Below are 23,617 nucleotides of genomic sequence, written 5' to 3' on the forward strand. Positions count from 1 at the left end.
GTGGAGGAGAGTTCATATTTATGGCTGCAGCTCCTCAGATGAAGGAGTATGGATGGTCAGATCTTACCTGTAAACAGCTGAGAGCGGCCTCTTGGAGCCTGCTTTGGGCCTGTAGGGCTTCGGCTCGCCCGCCATGTTTATGTCTGCAAGAACACAAAAACAGACAGAAAACAGGTCAGCCATACTGAAAACTTTATAATAATAGGTTTTGGTAAGACTTCATTGAGCATAAACAGGCATTACATTGTAATGTAATTTATTATTTAATTTTGTATTCAAACACATTATTTTTGTAAGAACATAGCCATTGTTTTTTTTATGTGAATATGAATATTTGAGGGGTGAACAAATGAAATAATAATAACGAAAGAAGGGGAAAAGAATAGTGCTAAACCTCACATTTCCTCGAAAAGCTATTGAGTGGCTAATAACATTAAGAATCAGAAACAGGTTTATTAAAAGGTAGGTTAACACATACGAGGAATTTTACATCAAACAAGGATTAAAAACACATTAAAAAACGATTTGAAGAAAACTATAATAACATAAAAAAATTGTAAAAAATATAGTAAAAAATGTCAGTATTTACTGCAATTTAAAGAGTATTAAAAGAGTATCTTTAAGTATTTAAATACTACTGCAAGTAGTCTTTACTGTATGTATTATATAAAGATATCTGAAATGTGAATTATTTCATAATTACATTTAGAGATTATATTATTTCTATTACACTATTTGTACTTAAAAGTGTAGACATTTACTTTATTCACAGGGAGACATGTCCTTAAATCTGCTTATCACAGCATTATATTGTGTTACTTATTTGTATTACATTTTTATATACTCTTTATTGATGCAAAATAATGGGGTGAAGTCAATTGTTTCAGTTTATATAACCTTGCTCTACAGCACACGTGTCAAACTCAAGGCCCGGGGGCCAAATCAGGCCCTTGGTGGATTTAATTTCGGCCCACAGGATAATTTCTAATTACTATTAGATCTGGCCCGTCGGTATATTGCACGCACACCTTCACTCAATCCTGAGGATTTCCTCAGCTCAGAGCCTGACCCCAAACATTGATGAACTTGCACCCAAGATGAGATGCCAAGCATCTGGCTTGAACTAGCATCACAGAGCAGCAACCTGAGTTGACATGGATGTTTCCTTCTGCACTTTGTTTCTTGCGACAACAGGAGAGCATGTTTGTTTTTTTCTTTGAGGGGAATTGTTTTTTTGAAGCTGGAAAAATTTAATCATAAGAAATGACTCGGGAAAAGCCGCAGATCGAGCCATAAGAAATTAATTCAACTGATTATTTAATGTTGTTTTTGTAGGCAATAATTTAAGCTTTGTTAGTTCCAGGTTTAATATGTGCAATAAGTTCATTTCAATAAGTTTTGCAATAAACATTGAACCAGTCCGGCCCTCGACTAGTACCCATTTTTTTTTTTTTGGCCCACTGTGTATTTGAGTTTGACACCCCTGCTCGACAGTATGATGGGTTTTATCGGTGAATGTCTATAACGTCTCTAGCCGCAGAGTAACCTAGTTTAAAATAGGAGAACTGTGTCAATGCGAGTGAAAAAAAACATTCTTTCTCCAAACAGAGCTCGCTCATGATAACATTAATGGTTCTGCATTATAGCTCAAAGCCCTGGCTGAGCACAAGGGAGAATAAAAGTCTCCCCTTCATAATAAAAAGAGAGTACAATGAACTCAAGCTCTCAGGAACCTCTGTGCCGTTCCACTTTAAAGCTGAACTTTTCAGGAGACATTTGAATAAGCAAATTACAAAGCTGCAGTACTGTAGGACATATAGTGCTAAGGTGCACCACTGCGAGAGCCAATTTTCTGAGACAAGACTGGAGACCTTGCTACCGTGCACCGGAAAGATTACAAAATGGAATTCTTGTTGCGAGGCAGGAGAGAATCCTTAAACGCATAAAAACAATGAAAGAGAATAAGCACATGAAGAAGAACTTGCACTGAGCTGGATGTTCCGGGAGCTTTGATTTATAGCCGGCTGTTTGTTCTTTGTGTATAAAAAGATACCATCAGGTTTGGTGACAAAGCCAGTCAGTGATGCGGAATTTTTCAAATCGCTATACGTGCCTTGCCAAGGGTGTTGCAAGGTCCTTTTGGTTTGTTTTGAGTGGCTTCCGGGAGAGGAGCCAGTGGGTCAAAACAAGCCGTCGGTCCAAAGAAAAACACTCAAAGGCGAGGACAATATTCCAGAAACCATATGGATGCAGTTATGAGGCTATAAACACAATGATGGGGAATGATGCAGGAGTTTTTAATCAACTTAAAGGTCCCCTATTATACTGTTTTTCATCAATATATTATAGGTCTCAGATATATACAAAACATGTCTCTGAAGTGTTTTGTTCGAAATACCAAACAGATCGTGCATTGTAGCGTCCAATAATCCCCTCTGTTTCAGCCCTGTTTCAAAAGTGCTGATTCTCTGTCTGTTACTTTAGATGAAAATAAGGAGCCCCTCCCCACGCCCCTCAGAGAGATATTTGGTTAAAAAAGAACACAATGGTGCTCTAGGAGAAGATTCAGGTAATGAGGTGTGCGGGGGTTACCTTGGTTACTTATTGGCTAATGGTTACTCAAGCCAAAACATTGTATGACATCACAAAGTGGCCAAAGTCTGATCAGCTAATTTTCAGACAGGTTTTTATATAAATGGATCAGGACAAAAAGTGAGCGAATATTTTTTCCTGAAACTTTTAGAATCTCTTTACACAGAGGGGACCGATGTTTATGTATAAAATACATGAAAAAGTGGATTTTGTATAATAGGTGACCTTTAAGTCGCAAAAGTAGCATTCAGAGGTTAGATATGAGCTATACAGTCAAAAAAAAATGCGCTGAGGATTCTTAAGAATCTAAATGATAAATAACTTAAATACTTTATGTCAGAAGGCAGAAGAATTCAATCATGTGCTTTTTTAGATTGTCTTGGATATCACAATTTTTTTGCAAGCATCTACATGCAGCAAGGTAATCTGAAGAGCCATTTCATAGCTATGAAAATTACAAGGTGCCCTTCAGCGACGACACCCAAACCCAAGTGCCTCCAGGGTACATGGATTACTTAAAAAAGCACTTCCTCACAAATAGTTGTTTTTCGCATTCGGCCATGTTCTCACTATCATGTTGTCCCTACAAGCAGCACACATTTGCATGAACAATTTATGCGCCTGCCCTGCCCCTCTCCTTCTCATCTAAATACCAAACAAGTGGAGGCGCCCAGATCCCCCGGAGAGCAACTATAGCACTGTGCTGAAAATAAGCCACAGGCAAACTCATGCCTCTCTCTCACAGTGGCTGCTCTCACGAGAAATAGGATTAAACCCTGCTCTGTTCGTATACGACTTACTTAGACATGCTAAAACACAGACTTGTTTCACAAAGTTGCATGACCAAATGAGTGCATAAGTGTGTATATGGGCGAGTGGAAGTGGCAACAGCTAACGAAGAAGTGAAGCAAACAAGGAAGTGCCAGAAGTTTCCCAAATGGACACTAGCTGGCGTTGAAGCAAGTCAATCCCCCTAGACCCCTATGCTAAAATACCCAACTTAACACCAGAAAAGAACATGTTTACAGCCTGGTAAAACTAATTTAGACCAACCCTTTAATCAGCCCATACCAATCGAGCAAAATAGAATTAGCATCCAAAACCTCAAGCGATTTCTAAAAATCCCTGACCCCAGATGCTGTTTTCAGACCAGAGTCAGTGTTACTTTATGGGTTCTCTGTTGAGCCAAATCATTGGTATTCTGTCCAGCTAGTGCATCTAGCAGAGGAGAGCTTTTGCACACTTTGACTGAGGCTGTCAGGATGTGTCTGGTTTAAGAGTTCAGTTCACTCAAACGATCAATACCACATTTTTCGGCAGGGTAAAAGTTCAATGTAGAGCTAAAAAGATACGTCTTTTACATATTTATACAACAGCTGCTCATAAAGTAATTATAATTAGTCTAGACGTCAATCCAGACTGCAACTAAAGATTATTTTTGACTGCTAAATCTGTTTTTGATCAATAAATTATAGTCTAGTCTATATAATATTGGTTAGCAGCAGAAACTGGCGAATATTTGACCTTCTTGCTTAGTAAATCTCTAAAACAAAAGACATGATTATGTTTTGGTTGTGTTTGTCTGTCAAACTTATCAATTCAAATCCAAAACGGTTGGTTTTCTTGGTTTAAACTGAAGTCTACTAAAAAAACATTCAGAAATCAATCGAAAAACATTCAGAAATATTACTTCTTAGTGTTTTGGTTTGTAACCAAAGGCCTTGTTGCACATAATAATGACCATCACAAAAACTGTGGCACACTACTTCAGAAGGGGTTCTATCAGAAAAAGATGGAGTGTCTAAAACACATACTGTGCTCATACTATCTTTACTTCCATTTGTGTAAACAAACGGCATTGGAGGAACTAACTGCTATGCTGGTAATGGTCACCTCTGATGCAGCTTTTAGCAGAACATTTTGTATCAGTGCAGCACTAAAGGCTGCGTTTGATATGAATGACATGTACCCAGGGTCAGGGACCACTTTTGTGTGCTTTATTCAATTATCCTTCTCTATCCTGTACCATTGGTTGGGTCAGAGCTGTCCGTGGTGCTGAACAAAGCGGGTCTATAAGGTCTATACTCGACCTGCTGCGCGAGCATACACATGATGCAATTTGTATTTTGCAGCCGTGAAATTATTTATAGATATGGTATTGACTTGTTCTATCTCCCAGAGAGGGCTGTTGTCTGTCTGTATATAGATACTGAACAAACACAACACTGAATAACTATGTAGGGCGCAAATGTTATTGGCTCAGGAACCGTGGGAGAGAAAAGGTTATGGAGGTAAATTGCTGTGGAAAGAAAAAAGGCACAGAGCGTAAGTAATCACTGAGGACAGACCTGTGTTCGTCTGTCAGGAAAACAAGGATACGTGACTCCCCGAAGCAGCCTGCCCATGTGTTTTATTGGCCTCATTTGTTGCCTTACATCTCTGTCTCCCTCCGACTTCTCGTGCTGCCTGATCTGCCATCGGGCTCAACCCATCCCTCAACATCTCTTTCTCTCTCGCTTTCTCACCTTCCATTCCCCTCGCACAAGATCCGCCACTCTCTCTCTCTCTCACATCCCATACTTCTTCCTGTGTCTCAGAGGAAGCTCATTATGAGACATTTTCATTTCTGAGCATCACCTTTTCTATTCCACACCTGTGCCGACATGGAAAAGCTTCACAAGTCTTATTTCACCCCCTGCTTTCATTAGCGAGGGATGAATAACAGCCGAGTAATGGAAGTCTAGGCTTTTGAATAAACAAGGCCATATGGCAACATATTGCGGGGACTCAATTGGATTGGAAAGCACTTTTTTGAAAATCAACAGGACCCAAATAACATAAGGCGAGGGGGATTCTTGCCAGAATGCAGGGAACAGGAAGATACCTTATATTACTGGAAAGAGAATGATTGAACCACTGCAGCAGCCACAAACACCTGCTGACTGTAATCTTTCCGTCTCTCACTCTCAGTTTCCACGCTCTTCCTTTTCTCTTCCTCTCAGAAACAGAGGAGATAAAACAAGCTAATAGCTCGTGGCTTCAGGGGGTAAGCTAACAAGCACCGGACAGAGAGAAAGAGAGACGGATAGATTGTATCATTTCAGCCAAAGAACCTCTTTGTTAGAGTGCTGGAGGATTGGCAGATTTGTGAACAATCTTTTTATTTCGCAAGATGCTCTTCTCATCAGTCATCACTCTGTGCTATTGGAATAATGACAATTCAATCACTCAGCTTTCAATAGCTCATTCTGCACTGGCTTTGCTTTCAAAACAGATCATTAAAAGTATTGTCGACACCTTGCAAGTCACGTCAATAGATGTAGTCAATCGTATTCAAGATAAAAACCGTCAAACGTCATTACTCATTCATAAATACAAGCTCAAAACAATTATCATCTAGAGCAGACATTTTGTGCTACGCTCTCACACCAAGGGCAACTTCAAATAACACCAACTATACAGCTACAAACATTTAAAAACTATGTCATAGTTTGCTAAATCTGTCCTGATAAGATATGATATGTTTGATATACTGTAGCTTCATTTTTGACAGGAATCTTTCCTGAAGTTGTTCCTCATTTTCTGTTTTGCATTTATTTGTTTTTTGCTAATAAGCCATAATATTAATCACATGACATCCTTGGAATTACCTTGGGAACCATGTAGGCCTAAACTAAATTATAATGCAATCCATCCAATAGTTGTTGAGAAATTCTCATACACTGTTTAGTAATAAACAGTGTGACTAGGGCTCATGGGTCACAATGCCAAACTGATTGAAAAAGCATGTATTCTAAGAAACACAGTTCTGCTCAAAAGCATAACTGAGGGCCATGACATTAAGAGATTGTATTATGTGCTGTAATGGTATAGTCAAAAGAGACAACACCTGCCAAATGTTATTTGAAGGGCAGTGTTAATTACCGGAAACACCTTTTGGCCATCAAGGTATGAAAATAATCCCCCCCTAAAAAGCTTTGAGGTCTCCTTTTTGATTGATATCGCAGACGTGCAGCACAGCGACCAGGAGATTGACTGCAATCAACTCAGACCTTTGAGGAATGAGAAATATAATGAAAGAAAACCAAAAAGTAAGCAGAGAAAAAAAAACATTGAGCAGTATGCAGTGGGAGATCCCGATCAGTTCGTTGTGGAAGAATAACTTCCCAGATGTCTTGCCCCTTTTATTGTTATGCAAATGTATCATTAGTGGGAGAGACATAAGCAAAGAGACTAAAAAGAAGGGAAGAGAATGGATCAGGTGAGGGATGTTGCCTCATGCTTATATTTGTTGTTTTTTACTGAACTCCTCCAAACTTGCTTTTGATCTGATAAAGGCCATATAGTAGGTGTTAATCCATGGTATCAATTGACTACTCTATTGACAGATTCCCTCAAAATCTCAATATGCCGTTCACAGTCGATCTTCCCTCAATTTTGAATCCTAAATCCCAGGCATTTACTTTTAGCTGTTAAACAAGGCTTCAAGGTTGTGTTGTCCATTCAAACTGCATTGACCTCCCCCCCCTCTCAACACCAGCACGCAGCTTTTTTTAACCACTCTCATCAAAGGACATTCGCAGCCGGCCAACACTGTGGATGGCTGCTGTCTAATTACATGGGGGAATGGCATGGAGACAGAGGGCAATCTGCATATGAAAAGGTGCTCTTCTCGAAAACCTTGGAAAAATATAATATTAAATGGAGCTATTGACTAAAACCGGGACACAGGTTCAAGGTTAAGTTATGTGTCTCTACATTTTCTTTTTTTAAACGTGGAATTATTTTTGCATCGATTAAAAGGCACGACTCTGAAACTCATTACATGGCCCATTCCATTTCATTCATTTCAAGCCACGCGGATATTTACCGTGAGACGACGCGTCCCTTTAACACTTTGATTGTACAGGTGTTAGTCCAGTTGGAGTTGCAAATTCTGGAAATGTGGATATTTTATTAGGTGTTGGCATCAATCTGATGAGGTAAACATTTGGTTAGATTCTTGTCTGGATACTTCAACTATTAGAACAATACAGTATATCAATTGTTTTGATGTAAAAACACATTAGAGTCAGTTAATGAATGTGTCCGCTTCAACAGAAAATAATTGGCAATTAACTGATATTATGCTGAATAAACTACAGTTTGTGGCTTTTGGTTGCATTAAAAAAAGCTATTAAAATATCAGATTGGTCATTGCAATGGGCATTTTCGTCTGTATTTTAAGCGAGAAAGGTTGATAGATTAAACAAAGAAACAGTTAACAGATCAATTCGTTTTGAGTTGCAGCAGCATATTAAACATACTTTGATAATTGTATTTTACCCTAATCACCTGCCTCTAACTTGTTAATAGAGGCACAGTGATATGAAAAATCACATTATTACTTTGTAAATTCATTTTTTGCATCACGGATTACACTTTGCAAAGTACTGCAAGACTAAGTTTACAATTAAGATTCCGAGCCATTTATTCCGACTCCGTATGAAACAACTTTCAAGGTGACACAAGCGACAACACTCTGGTGCATGGAGCTCCAAATATCCCTGTTCCCTTTTCCTAAAATACAAGGCTGTGTCTCAGTCGCTGCATTTTATTATTAGCAGAATCCGAATTTGGAATGAATTGTTTGCACCATTTTTCACAATGGATTACTCTACTTAATGCAGAACATATACAGTACAGTTGGCTTCACTGCACAAGCATAGTCTGTTAACTCCACATTGCAAGTGTTGTTTTCTTTGTTGATTAATCTATACAAAAAATGCAAAAGAGCCAATAATACGTTTGGAAAGTCTCCGTAATAGCTTGTTTTGTCCCACCATCAGATTAGGTTCGATACACAATTATATAAATCAGAGAATAGCAGCAATTATCCCTTTATCAGAACTCAGTACCAGCTATTGTTTTAATGTTTTATTTTATTCCATTCTTCTCCACGCATTCACCAACTGTCTAGTTCGTGAGATAAACATAAACATTAAAGGCAGAGGAAGAACGAGGAAGCAGGACTTCTCCTCATGGAGGGAGAAACTCTGGAAACAATCTCCCCAACGTCCTAATTAATTGAACAAAGTAATAAATCATGCAAATTGCTTCTCAGCGGGAGAGACGTAAGCTATGAGACAAAAAAAAAAGGAAGTGAAGGAGCGGAATAAAGCAGGTGATGGAAGTGCCGAGAGGACAGGTAGGGATGTGGGAAATTCGTCTCCGCTTTATCTTCAGCTTGGTTTTATTTGACACCAACTCCTCGCTGAATTGTGAATCTGGACCTGTCAGGGAGGAAGGCAAGTGGATTGAGATGAAGGAGTTTCTGCATCTTATACCCAGAGCTGTTCATCATGACCTGCAGCCGAGGCACTCCAGATACTCCCTTCATCTTCTTGCTTCTCTGATAGAAGGCCATATTGCAGGTGAACTGACATCTTAAGTGTCAGATTTCCAAATAATCTCAGAGGGGGTTTCAAATAAATTATGCCATTCACAGTGGATCTTCCGGCTCCACGCTGAATCAGACCTCACACATCCTTCATCTCAACTCAAAAAGTAAATTACAAATGTTTATTCCTTTAAAAGCCTGCAAAAAAGAAAAGAAAACTCGTACAAATGCCAATCACAAGTTCCTGAATCCCAAGTGAAGTTTCCAAATTGCTTGTTCTGACAGACGAGTCTGAAACCCAGAGTTGAGATTTAATTCACAAAATGAAAGAAAACAGATTCCGATTTGAGCTTTAAACTCAGCAGATGATTGGCATTTCGGCTTCAAAGATTCACTAACGGTTTCCAAACTAACTTAAAAACTCATTTTGAAATAGTTTTTCTTTGAGGGCTTCAATTAATGAAACTATGCACAGCCCATTAGACATTATTTGCTTATTATTAAATTGGCACATTACATATCAGAAAATCACTTTAGTTGACATCTCCAAATTCCTTTTTATGTCCAACCAACAGTGCCAAAATATATATAGCTGAAAATCATAGAAAACTACGAAAACCAGCACATTGTAGCGTCTGGAATTACGGATGTTTGGTTTGAAAATGACAAACATAAATAACTAATGATCAATTATAAGCAGCAGATTACATTTTCTTTACTTCTATGTTGTTGAAATTGTCCAAACACATGCTATTCCCTGGCTTGGCAACACAACCATTTCCTCCAAAATCACATCCTACTTAGTCCTCCAAAGTGCTATTTTTATTATATTCCACTGCAACATCTCAGTGAACATCCCATTACAGAACTGGAGCATCTCTCTCTCTGTAAACACACAAGTGTGGCTTTCAGTCTGCCTCTCTTCCTCACTGCCTCTTTGAGGCTGCATGCCCCTAAGTCCGAGGGGGATCAGCTCATAATCCCCCCCCGCTCCTCGGCAGAACAGATAAAGGCGTGGCATCGGTTTGAGATCACATCCTCTCAGTGTGACCTGTAGCGCCCAGCCAGCTGTCTCACGCCAGCCAACAATGATGCTCTGTAGAAAGCGGACGATCGGGGCGTTCGGGCGGATGAACACGGTCCCGCTGGGGGAAGCTTATCGGTGGGAAGCGAGGCGTGAAAACAAACACCTAGCAGTCAGACGCACTCACATTGAGAAGATTTTCCTCCGAGAATCAATCACGTTAATAATCACCATCGACTTTCCTCAGTGCAAAAACAGTGTGTCTTTGACGTACAGCAGAAGGTCTTTCAGACATCATGCAGACATTTATATTTAATTCAAACAAGAAATTAAAGGGAATTACTGATTGAAAGGAATATGGCAGGCATTATGCTGGCTTATGAAAATTTGATGCCATTTTCTTCTTGCCTATTTTAAACATCCCTGCATACGTGAGAGACAAGTGCGATAATAGTGCCAAGTCCTGTAATCATCTTGTTCTGCTTTCCATGACAGACCTCAACATATTCAAACTGCTATAGTTGTATGTGTAGATTTTGCACATCAGATCTCATATTTTTACACACTATTCACTGATGCCTGTTGCTCTAAATAATCTGCTCCTTCACGATAAGACACACAAAAAGAAGAACCTGCCATTATGCACCATTTCTTCCCCAAAGAGCTTATTGCACACAGCAGTATGGATAAAAAGGTGTTGTTGGCTCACGAGTGCTGGTGTTTTATCTGTGAATGTGCAGATTGGGGTGAGTGTGTGTGTGTGTGTGTGTGTGTGTGTGTGTGTGTGTGTGTGTGTGTGGGGGGGCGCGACATCTTGTGACAACTCTGTCACATTATTTCATCATCGTCCATCTTCCGAGGAGTCTCATTAGGTCATTTCTGACAGATAAAATCACATTTCCAGGACAGATTGGATTGTGTCTGTCCAGGTCAGGAAAGAGAGGCAAAGCATAAAAGCACAGCTGGTGTATTTTTGAAAGTGTAACAACTGCATCTTGAGCAGCAATTAAAGTATCTGGAACGGGTTATATTCTGTAAAAGCTTGTGATTTATTCAAGAGAAGCAGAGTAGCAGACACAGATTTGTGTGCCTTGGTTCCTTTAGACACGCAAACTGAACATTTGGGGAAAATGGAGCTAAACTGAAACGAAATCTAGTTGAAAGAACCCACAGACATACAACCATGACTGCCCTTGACACATGGCTTAAGATACGCGGAGGACATTTGACAGAAAATGTAACAGGCTGCCCCCTGTGCCCCCACCCCCTCCTTCCACCACCAGCAGCACACAAATAGAGCCACAAACGAACATCCGCAGCACAGAAAGACACATTCATGTGTCATGCGCTGCAGCTTTCAATCACGACAGGAATTGCAACTGAAAGAGGCCCTGATGGAAATAAAAAACACTGCAGAGAAAAGTCTAAAGAACGTGTGTCGAAAAGGAAGATTCCGTACGATTGATACATTTCCATTTGCACTAGCAAGGTTCAAAGTATTGCTATGCTTGAAGTAGAATCCACATACTGTACACAGACAAAGGAATAACACACACACACACACACACACACACACACACACACACACACACACACACACACACACACACACACACAGCACCACTGTTAAGCCTATTTTGAAAAGAATAGCTGCTGGTGCATTGGAAGAAATAATGAATTGCTGTAGTATAAGTCATCCTAAGAGTTACACGTACACAAACATCTTCTCAGTTATACGTTACTCACACATCCATCGTTGGCATGGCTGAGTCTGCAGTGTATGCTGATGAAATCTCACACTAACTGATAGCAAAAAGAAGCCATTGAAGGGGTGATGCCAAGGTGCCTGAGGTAAACTGTGTTGAAAGAAGGCCATTTGTATCACCTTGGTTAGAAGTGCACCTAAGGACACAACAACATAACTGCAGTTTTCTCTCATCAACGATTTACCGTCTATCGTCCGCATGCATCAGACTCCACAGCACCATATGGTAATGTTGCAGCTTGTACACACTTCACAGGTTTATCTATTTCTAAACGTACAGCAGGGATTTGGACCCGCAGCAGCACTCTCCTTCCTAACAGAGATAGTTTCAGGAAAGTCTTCACCAGCCAATACGCCCGTTAATTGGCTTTATACCAGCCTATCACTGCTCTTTGACCTGGTCTCTTGACACTGACTCTTCTGTGCTCTGAGTCCAAATTGTCCTCCCATCTTGTCTATATACCAAGCAGTCTATATATCATCACAAAATGCATGCAATGCGACTTATTTATAGCCTATGCAGTGCACAATGTAGTTTTGCATTTTCTCTGCTGAGAAGAAAACAAAGTCTCTTCTAAAACACACACATGTAGACCACAAACCGTCCTAAACCTCTATCGCTCTCTACCGTTGAGTGTGCACTAACCAGCTGGTTATTAGTGAATACCCATAATATTTTAACAATAAACTGTTCAGTGCAACAGGCTTCAAACTCCAGGTTTTGTTACCATACCCATTGGTAACACACAGTCATATGTTTGCATGAAATTCTTCTGTCATTATTATACAAGTTAATTAGCTGATTATGTCCTCAATCTATTGATTATGCGTATCCCAATTTCGTATATAAAACATCAGAAAAAAATGATGTCATAATTGCCTTGAGACCAAGGTGACATCGTAACATTGTTTCGGTCTCACAATCTAGGAAGAAACTAAGTAATGATGGACATTTCTTTCCAGATAAGAGATTTGATTAATCTTTTGTCAATGTATAACTGAAGGGACCAATTATTACCCCACCTCTATTTTTGTAGGAACATCATTGTTGCACGGATTCAGACCTTAACATCAGCAGAAACATGGAGTGAAATAAAGATTTGCATACCAAACTGTGTATTCTATTCACTACAGAATGATAATGTAAAGTTTTTGCAAAGCACCAGCAGGACTTTATTAGAATTGACATTAACATTTTAAATACCTTAAATGACAGTTTCCATCATCAACTTTGATGAGTCGACACATCTCATTAAAATGTATGCCAATGCCAACAAGAGCAGAATGGATATTACAACAGTGCATATGCAAGGATGCCTTCTCAAACTAGGATATTGATACAAAAACTAAACAGTAAAACGGGCAGCATGATTTACTGTTTGTCAAATACAAGATCCTACAAAATGTGTTACATTACAGACAAAGACAAAGCGTTCACGCGCCAGACAAATAGCGGTGGTTTAACCTTTAACTTTGGCTGAAACTGTGCCTGTGTTTAATATAAATGTGGCCTTAACCCTAACCCACGCAGTTTAAAGCGAACCGGATGCGTCTTGAAAAACATTAAGCACGGCTCAATATTTGAAACTTGTATCGCGCGACATCAGCATAAAGAAAATGTCCTCGCGCGCACAACGTAGCCCTAAATATTCAGCTTGAACTTACATCTATGGTTGCGACGCTTCCCCTTGTACATGGTCATTGTGTAGCGGTCCAGCTTTGCGCTCTTTCAGGTCCTCTTCAGGTGCTTCAGAGATACAGAGCGTCGGGACTTTTGTGCTGCGTTACTTTGAGAGCAGAGCAGGAATAAATGAGCCCTTCAGACCTGGGATTGGAAGCGCCGCTGGAGCGAGGACCATACCAAACTGGGAGACGGGGGAGGGGGGCAGGACTACACAGCATCTCAAGCATAGACAGTATGATTTTAAGTAAATCAATAAGTAATCAGACATCACCTAATTAGGAGGAAATACATCTGAATAAGGTGTGAATATAAATACATGACTTGAAACAATAGAGTAGTCTGTAAGGATTAATTTAGTGCAATTTGTTCAGGATTCAAAGAATATAGGCTCCTTTTTCAGCTCATTTTTATGTAGTTATTTGTAAGCTTTCTGAGGTGTATATTTTCTTTTCATACACTTACACGTTATACTGTATGGTTGATTAATTATTTTGTAGGCTACTGATAGGCTGTATACTTATACAGATGTACTGCCATGCTAATTGTATTTTAAGGCTGCACTGCACAGTAAGCTTTTTAGCTCAATGCAACAGGTACATTTTTATAAATTCTTATTTTTGCATGATAGCATGTATTCTAAACAAAACTAAACACAAGTGTAAAATAAGGCTGATGACATGAGGATTTTATTGCAATCCATCAATTGTTGCTGGGATGTTTCCCAGGAGGCGTGTGGTGTAGTGGACTAGTACATTGGTGTTCGGATCAGGGGAGCACAGGTTCAAACCCCACTGCAGTCAGCATGTTGTTGTGTCCCTGGGCAAGACACTTCACCCCAAATTGCTCCTGTGGGGATTGTCCACAGTATTGAGTATGTAAGTTGCTTTGGATAAAAGCGTCTAACATGTAATGTAATGTTTCAGGCTGGTTTACAGCACCACCCATAATGCTAGCATACAAAATGAGTTCGCTCTAAATCACCCAAATGTATTTTTGTACTTACTATCCTTCAAACGTGCCTCAGATTTATTCAGATATTTGGATATATTTGGATTCACACATAGAAAACACATTTTATTTGTGCAAATCCAACCTTTAAAGAAGGACCTTGAAGGTGAAACTGTAGCAGTGATAGGTCCTTTCTTTATTAAGACTTCTGACACTGATGCTGTCTGATTATTATCTGACTCTGTTTCTGCATACAGTGACATTGGTATAAATACAGGGACGTGCACAGACATTTGGAGTGGGCTATTGCTCTAAACTAAAAAAAGGGCCCCCCCCCGAAAAAAAACACAAGACCTTTTGAATTTTTTTCAAAATTAAAACCAGGGACATTTTTAGTTTTGCGGTACTATCTCATTAAAATATCTAATGTTACTAACTATTCAAGAAAAAATGGGGACAATCATGTTTTAATGTAGGGTAGTATGACCATTGTAACTGCTGTGCGGACATACTGATAAAATAGGGCTTCTAAGTAATTTTCTTAAATAAACTCACTAATAAATGAAACCAGTTCAATACGCATTATTCTTATTCTTATCATTCTTTATGAGCGCAGTAACGGTAAGGTATCTAATTACTTATTTATTTAGTATTCCATAACTTAATAACAGAGATGGTCAAATGAAGTAGAGACATCGCAGAAATCCTACAATGAAGCGGGACAGTGAAGTGTTCACCCGTGAGAGGGCGATCAAGAAAAGAGAGCGAGCGGCCCTGTTGAGGGAGTTTACATGAAAAGACACAGAAAGACAGAAGCACAATAACAAGTATATTTGGTAAAATCCCCATAGCCATATGAGGCCGGAGGGCTGTCCTTTGCTTTCAGCTGTCAGGTTGTAAACAAAGTCACGTGACTGGGGGCAGATGACAGCGCTGACAAAGTGTGTTTTATCGCAGCGAGACGCTACAATACTAATTGTGGGCTTATCATGTTGATTCGGTCACAACAGAAAGAAAAAAAACCTCTTGCTCTCTCCAGAGGGGCAGGTTAGCCAAAAAGGGCAAAAGGACCGTTGCCCGGGCAACATTAGCCCGTACCTTTGCACGTCCCTGTATAAATATAATATTCTACTCCCACAAGAAGCTCTGGGCACAATTGAAAAAAAGGTGCATCTCATCTTACTTGCAAAGGGTATTGTGTTGCTACGGAGACAGGGATAGGGAAGCAGCCTGGATGTTGATTTTGTGCAATTCATTTCACTATATCATATTTGTATGTGTGGGTTGAATAAGAACACCTGTTTCTTGGCCCGAGATGAATGTGGAGTAGAAACAAAACAACCCTTAAAAAGCCAACTGCATGGAAGTAGCAGGAATTCAATCAGTACTGCTTTCCTTTGCTGCTGCTCTCACCTAGTCAAGAATGAAAAATGGTTCGCTTCATGCTTTACTTTGATACGTAGAAAAGATGAAGTCCCTCTGTGAGTTTTGTGAAAAAGAATCAACAGAGAGGATTGTACTTGTGTATGCCTTGGTATAGAAAGGTAAGTGTTTTGTTGTATAAATGGCTTTTTAGCATTTTTTGTATCACATTTCAAACTCGTTCTTTGAATTTGGAAAACAGAAATAAAGGTAAAATCCTGCCACAATCATCAGCACCAGCAATGAGAAATAAAATGGTATTCAAAAGTATAGCAGGGACATCTGGTGTCCATGATGGATTAATACAAGCAGCCTCAATAATGCAATAGAAGGCAGAACATGAGGACATTTGAATGTGTAATGTTAATAATCTTTATGTGCTTAATTTTTCAACTTTATTATCCTAAAAATGAGAAATGAATAGTGTACTCTACACAGGGCCAGCTGCTACAAACACTTTTGCCCCTTTCACACCAACGCGTTTTCAGCGCCGGCTCGGAGTTAGAGCCTGAAAAGTTTTTCCTGTTCACACCGCAGCAGCGGAATCCGGTTCACTTCCAACTCCAAAAAATTGTCGGTCTAGAAGCAAGAGCTTCGGAGCTAGAGGCGGCGTCGCTTACGTCGAGGCGTGCAGGAAACTAAACCCACCTCCCCTGAACATGGGTCGACTGAAGAGTCTCGTCATGCCTGCCTACAAGCAGTCGCGCTGAGCAAAGTGACTAGAAGGCAACCACACACTTAAAAAAGAAAACACACTTTATGAAATCAGGCAACACTAACCAGGCTTCGTGTGATTCTGTTTATTTGCACCTTACTTTGACCATCCGTTCGCTGTTATTGATCATTGTGGAGAGCAGGCAGACGTTTTGTTTTGTATTATAGCAGCTATCGGATAGAATCCATACATGGGCTGCACAGGTTGAAAAGTATAAGGTTGGAGAAGTCGTTATTTAATTTAATCTGGCTTTGCTTTAAAAGCAACACGATCATCGACCCGACGCAGTCCCCCGTTGTTGTTGTTGTTGTGAGCGCTGTTGGGGGGCAAATCAGCGATGTAAACGGTGACGTCATGACGCAGCAGCGGCAGCACCATCCCGGCTCTGAGTGGTGTGAACAAAGCGGGAAACCGGAGCTGAACCAGAAAAGCTCTAGCTCAGAGCTAGAAAGGGAAAAGCGCTGGTGTGAAAGCCGCATTAGACATGCACTGTTGGTGGAGCCTGGGACCTAAGATTTTCATCGTCATAACTACACTGTAGCTATGTACGCATGACTAATACAAGCCTTGAACCTTCAACCTTGACTCTTTGCCTTTTTTTCAATGAGCATCAGAGAGAATGCAACTCAGAGCAAAACTTCAAATATCATTTTACAGTTCCCCTTCAACTATATAGAGCATTTTTAACACATTTGAATAGTTTCTAGGTTTTATTGGACATTACACTTTTATTTTAGTGTTGTTTAAAAAGAAAATGGTCTAAAAAGCAACTGGACAGTATATTAACTGCAAACCAACAAAAGGTGGACAGACAGTGACTATTAGCTAAACATAGACCAGTATTTAGAGCGAGATACTTCCCTGTGCAGTTGGTGGTGACTGAAAAAGAGTTAAAATGGAGAATATATATATAGTAGGTGATCAGAAAAGAGTTTTTGTTATTAGCAAAAAAGCTGAAAATGCATTAATGCTTGTTTCACTGCCATCAGGTGGCCAAAAATACAAAATGCACACCTGCAACTGTAGGTTAAACTAGTTGTAAATATTTCATAATGGAAGAAAGGGTAAAACCTTGAAAATACAAATGTTCCCAAAGAAGCACAGTGCTGTCATGTTTCCATTATAATTGTCCATTGTTAAATTATAATTGTGTTCATATTGAAGTATGTCTTCTTCTTCTTTCTTCTATTATTGTAATATATAACATATGGACCCTTTTCTTAAGCCACTGTCTACTTGCACCACGGGGTGCTGAGTATTCCTTAGTGTTAAGGGAAGATTTAAGTGAAAGCTGGTTTTAACTTGGGATGTATTTTGTCATTCTGGAACGATTTTTCCCATATGTTTGTGTCTAAGTGACAATCTTTTTTGAGAATGCTCTTGTATTGAAAAAGAAACTGGCAGAGCCTCAAATGGCTGCAATGTAATTGCTAGTTTGAAAGATGTATCATTATGTCCAATGTCCTCTCTATAACAAACCACCTCTGACTGGCAGAGAAGTCTCTGCTCCATTTCTCTTGGAATAAAGTCACACTATACATTTATTCAGTTTCATATTTAATATTCCATCTGTCACATACTCATGTATATATAATACCGTGCTTTATGTCTTGTTATTGTTAACAAGTATATTTTCTACTTTCTTGTTTATTTATTGTCTTTTAATTTGTATTGTCTTTTTATGCTGCTGCAACACAAATATTTCCCAAATTGGGATCAATAAAGTACTATCTTATCTTATCTAATCTTATCTTATGAAAGGCCCAGATTGTTATCATAAATGTCTGACAACATTATGGTGTCACTATTAATTATTGCATTATGTGACTTGTTGCGAATTGACAACTTTGGCAGTCTTAGTCAGACTTTGATAGAGTAGTAAAAGAAAACATTTTATTTTCTGTTGAGTTATTTCCATAATGTTGAGACATATAATAACACAATGAGCGAGTGGCCAAAACAAGCACTCTTTTTTGGATGTAAATTGATAAAGGGCATTTTTCTGAGCGACTGCATTGCAGCCTGTTTAGCTGCAGTTCTATTACTCAATACTGGACCAAATACAAAAATGGTTGTCCCTATTAGACCCCAAAAATGTTCTCCAGGTTGACAAACACCTAAATTAGCCTTTAGTTAAATAGCTAGTTTATAGCAACCTTGTGAAGCCTTTAAAGCAGTAATCACATTGTTACCCTTTTTAAGATACAAAGAGATTCTAAGAAGTTCATGCATCAACCTCAGCTAAAGTGCTCTCCTTTGTCAGACCGTCTCTGCTGGCATTTGAAACACACTGTCTTAACAAATGGCCCTCATTAATAGCATAGATGGACGGGTGCTGTGGATGCCCTCGGGAACATTTCCTACATGATGGATATAAATCTGCTCAAGCCGCATCCCATTGGCCTGTGCCTTACAGCCTATCTGAGCTCATTAGACAGGCACTGCTTTTGGCACTGAGTAATTGCAAGTGTATCTAGTGTCAACTGATGCAACTGCTTAACAGTCTGCGACAGAAAATCATCTCTCTTTGCTAAGCTTACAAGCCTTACAGACTTATGTGATCGGATTTGGTCCAAATTGACAGGCCAGTGTCAAGGTGTCAACATATTTTAAGAATTAAACTCAAAACAAACTCTCTTGGGAAACAAAGCTTGTGTGGTAAATCTGTACATTCTGTTCATTTAATAACATCAGCATTCACAATGAAAATAAACTGTCTATAATGCACTCCGTGCAACATTATGGCCTTTTTAGCAGAGTTTTTTCTTAACCATTAGCTTCTCAGGTTTATGTAGATTGTGCTATACTCAAAGGGACAGTGTGTTCAAAGTGGACCTTATAGTCGGAGGAATAACCATTATCTCCTCAGAGAGTTCTCTAAAACAACAGTATTAAGGAGAAAGCAGGCATCCTGTCCTACACACACACACACACACACACACACACACACACACACACACACCACACACACACACAAAACCACTCTGAAAGCAAAAGCGTAAGGAAACCTCTTGACAGGTTTCCAACAAAAGCTTTCCTGTGGTTCAAGTGTTGATTGCCACCCAAACCTTGGAAGAATAACTGCACACTCTAGTGGAGAAAACACAACATAACAGCATCCATCCCTTTCAACAGAGAGAAACATCAACATTAACACCATTCACATTAGCTTCTCCTCATAAGGTGGACATCAGAGACAAATTAGGATGTATGTAGCAGACCTTACATTTAGATACATCTTCTGTCTATACTGTGTGTTGAAGTTACTAGGGTCAGTGGGTAAACATTTGTCCAAATGTTTTGTTCAAATGTCATGTTTTTACATCTGGACTTTATTATCTAAAATCACAAGATCGGTTACTGTTAATCAGTAGATGGGTTTAGCTGTTATGCTAAACTGAATTGGTTTTCCTTGAATATATAAATAGTAATCATTCATCCATTTGTTTCCTATTTTATTCAGGATCATAATGGGAGCTGACGCCCTTCCCAGCATGCCTTCGGGCCAGAAGCAGAGAACCACCTGTCTGCCAGTCTGTTACAGAGCATACCATGCAGATAGAAAACAAACTAACACATTTACATTCATAGGTTTAAAAGTCTATTCTATGACAAGTGTTTGGAGCATTGTTCAATAATATAAACAGAAACCAGAAACTATTATACATGAATTCAGTTAGTCGTCAAAAATCAGTTTAGATAATAACATCTGTAGTGACATACAGTGTGTTGTAGGTAATGACTGCTATCTAAGAAAAGAAAAATCACATTTAATTGAGCAGAAACTCTTGTTCCCACGCTAATAAAATCCTGAACTAGCAAAACAAAATAATAATATGTTGACATTGTTTGAACCCTTTTCTTCATTAAATTGAGAGACCATTTTCAAATGCTAAAACAAACATTCTCCCTTATCCTTTAGTGTTTTAGCCCATTGAGCCCATCTCCTCTAGAGTAAGACGTGATTTAGATTTGTTAGGCCCTAATCTGATTATCCCTTTCCCCTGTTCACTCCCCTTGTTTTCCCTCCACCATCCTCTCACTCACAGATGTGTCTCTATTTTTGCTTCCTGTTCTCCATCTGCCAGGGTCAGATCGCAATAATCTGCATTCAAATGTTGAACTTGCCACAATTGCTTTTCATAGAGACATTAAAAGCTGCCAAATCCAATTCAGCTCAGACGCTATCAGTGTCACAGCAATTCACATAGTCTGCAGAGATAATACAAACCACACAGGTAAGCGGCAGTTCATAGATATCTAATCACAGGCAACAATGTCTCCTGTAATGGAGCCACAAATGACAGTCATTGCCAATACTCTAAGGAAAGACGCAGTGAAGAAAGGGGATTTAACTTCATCTAAATGTGTACATAATTGATTCAACAAGCTTCTGATTCCTTTGCCATGAGTTGAAGATCACTCGTAATAAAGTGATTACTACACCATGGATGACAAATAGCATTTTTTACAAAAAAACCTTTACGAGAGGACTGACTGTTGTTAACACATCTGCTCACAAGATAATGTTTGTAGTCACTTCTTTCTACTTTCTATTGACATCACAGAACGTGGGGTTACGTATTGTAACCCTAGTTCTATAAGCACAGGCGGAGCCCTCTACTGGACATTATGGGTACTACTCTCATCAATGTTACGCGAGCGTTCACACACTGAAGTTGTATAAACGTAGCCGGCCAATCAGGGCGAGCCTACCTGATTGTGCGTGCAGGCTCATCCTACACCCTCTTCAGCGATCAGCATGGGGAAGACAGGGCCCCTAGGTAGAGGGCCCCGCCTGTGCATATAGAACTAGGGTTACAATACGTAACCCCCCGTTTTATCTCACACAGGCTCCGCCCTCTACTGGACTCTAGGGCACACACACACACACACACACANTATCTTGATTATGACTGCCGATCACTGACTGGCACCATGTATAAATAAGTCAGATGTAAATGCTCCTTGTTCAACGATCTGCTTGCATCAACACTTGAATTCACACATGTTTTTCCTGATTCCAGAAAAGATACACCTACGGTAAATGTGTTGATGGCAGGTGGAGATTGTGTACCCTAGTTCTATAAGCACAGGTGGAGCCCTCTACTGGACTCTATGGGTACTATCTCATCAATAATACGCGAGCGTTCACACACTGAAGTTGAATAAACGTAGCCGGCCAATCAGGGCGAGCCTACCTGAATGTGCGCGCAGGCTCACAGTATATAAGGCAGCTACACCGTCTGACTGTCATCCTACACCCTCTTTAGCGAGCGGCAAAGGGGAAGACGAGGGCCCCTAGGTAGAGGCTCCGCCTGTGCTTATAGAACTAGGGTTACAATACGTCGCCCTCGTCCTATCTCACACAGGCTCCACCCTCTAGTGGACTCTATGGGTACAGTGTGGAGCCCCGATGAATAAACGCCCTGTCGCCCCACACATCGACCCACCACACTGCCCCTGACCGGCCTTTGGTTAACAGCCATCGCACCCCAACTTCCTATCACCCGGTTGTGACCGTGGAGAAGTCGGGGCCGCAGCTTACTTGGCTGGGTAGAGCCTAATTGGTCTGAATAAGCCCATAGCTCCACCCTGCAGGTGCCAGCGCAAGTGACTACACACTGCGCACCACGTTTCCCAGGTACCTAAGGAGCATGGGAAAACGTAAGTGTACTATGTCCTCCACACCCACACGCTTACCTTGTGTAGAGTGTGCACGGACCTCAGTGGGGGAGAGTCTTCCAGCCCTGTATGGGGCTTACTCGCGCACCATGTTGTCCCCCCGTCCCCTAAGGATGCACGGAGAACATAAGTGCATTATGTCCAGGTGTCAGGATATAAACTCGTATAGACCTCGGTCTGCTGGAACGGAACTCCTTAGGTTCTTGGGAAACAAGGGAGGGTTCGCGTCTGTGTTGTCGCCCGCCCGCTACGGTCATCCACGAACAAGAAGCAACTCGGGGGGCGCACTGATAGAGCGGTCAGTTTGCATACTCTCTTGGCAGAAGTCAAAGTAAGCATCAAAGCTGTTTCTTTTTGGTTCTCTCTCTCAATGATAGCGCCTTCAGAGAGGAGAGCTCCAGAGGCTCAAACGGTTCTGTAACCAAAGCCTCGAGCACCAATGGCAGTTCTTATGTGGGTGGAGACATGCACCACTGGGCGCTGTCTCCTGGTCCCCTGCAAAAAACGCTTCATAAGCGGTAGGCTAAAGACTGGTCTGCTGCCAAATCCCTCATGACAGGACGAGATGGCTGCTGCACACACCTTGACTGTGGCATGAGCAAGCCCCTTGTCCACCAGTAGCTATAGATAGGATAGAATAGAGCCCAATGTACCAGACAGAGGCTCTAGACTCCTTTCCTCGCACCAACGTTCAGTCTGCAAACTGCCTGAAGCAGGGACATCTGTCCAGGGCCGGACTGGGACAATAAGTCAGGCCGGGAATTATACACCCTGCCAGGCTACTACCAGTTTTCTTTTGAGCCATTTTCCTGGATTTATTTGTCAATATTTACAGCGTTGCTGCCCATAGTGATAGCCCTAAACTTTAAATCTACTACCCCAGAATAAGCATATGGACATGGGTTACTATTTAAAAAAAAATTGCAAATCTATTTAGGAACCTATCCATGTGAACATATTTTAAGTGGAGGTGGACCTCAAATCCTCTAGGGCAGGGGTTCTCAACCTTTTTTGGGCCAGCGCCCCCCTGTCCATTATCCAGGTCTCTTACCGCCCCCTATCAAAAAAAGTAGACTTATTTTCTTCCCTGAATATTAATGTTGACTAATATTCTGTGTTATATCATTTAAAAAGCATGTCACTGAATGCCAAATAATAGATTTGATTTAACTGGGCAGTTGGAATATCATTATCATTAGTTTACCAGAGAGCAGAAAAGCCATGTGAATGTGAATAAAAATGATATTTATGAGTGTTAAACAAACTCAGACAAGAGCAGAGAATACAAACAGACTGTTTGTATTCTCTGCTCTTGTCTGAGTTTGTTTAACACTCATAAATATCATTTTTATTCACATTCACATGGCTTTTCTGCTCTCTGGTAAACTAATGNAAGGCACACG

General features: G+C 40.3%; 1 protein-coding gene across 2 annotated transcripts in view; it reads right to left on the reverse strand.

The window, feature by feature from the left end:
* LOC104942386 (RALY RNA binding protein like) overlaps positions 1-23,617 on the reverse strand; it is a 116,908-nt gene that overhangs the window by 14,707 nt on the left and 78,584 nt on the right. For both annotated transcript variants that reach the window (XM_010767604.1, XM_010767603.1), the window contains exon 3: positions 68-143. In XM_010767604.1, the coding sequence (XP_010765906.1) occupies positions 68-143 (76 nt within the window). The remainder of the gene's footprint in view (positions 1-67; positions 144-23,617) is intronic.

Source organism: Notothenia coriiceps, unplaced genomic scaffold (genome assembly GCF_000735185.1).
Source record: "Notothenia coriiceps isolate Sejong01 unplaced genomic scaffold, NC01 NC01_scaffold00004486, whole genome shotgun sequence".
Classification (NCBI taxonomy): domain Eukaryota; kingdom Metazoa; phylum Chordata; class Actinopteri; order Perciformes; family Nototheniidae; genus Notothenia; species Notothenia coriiceps.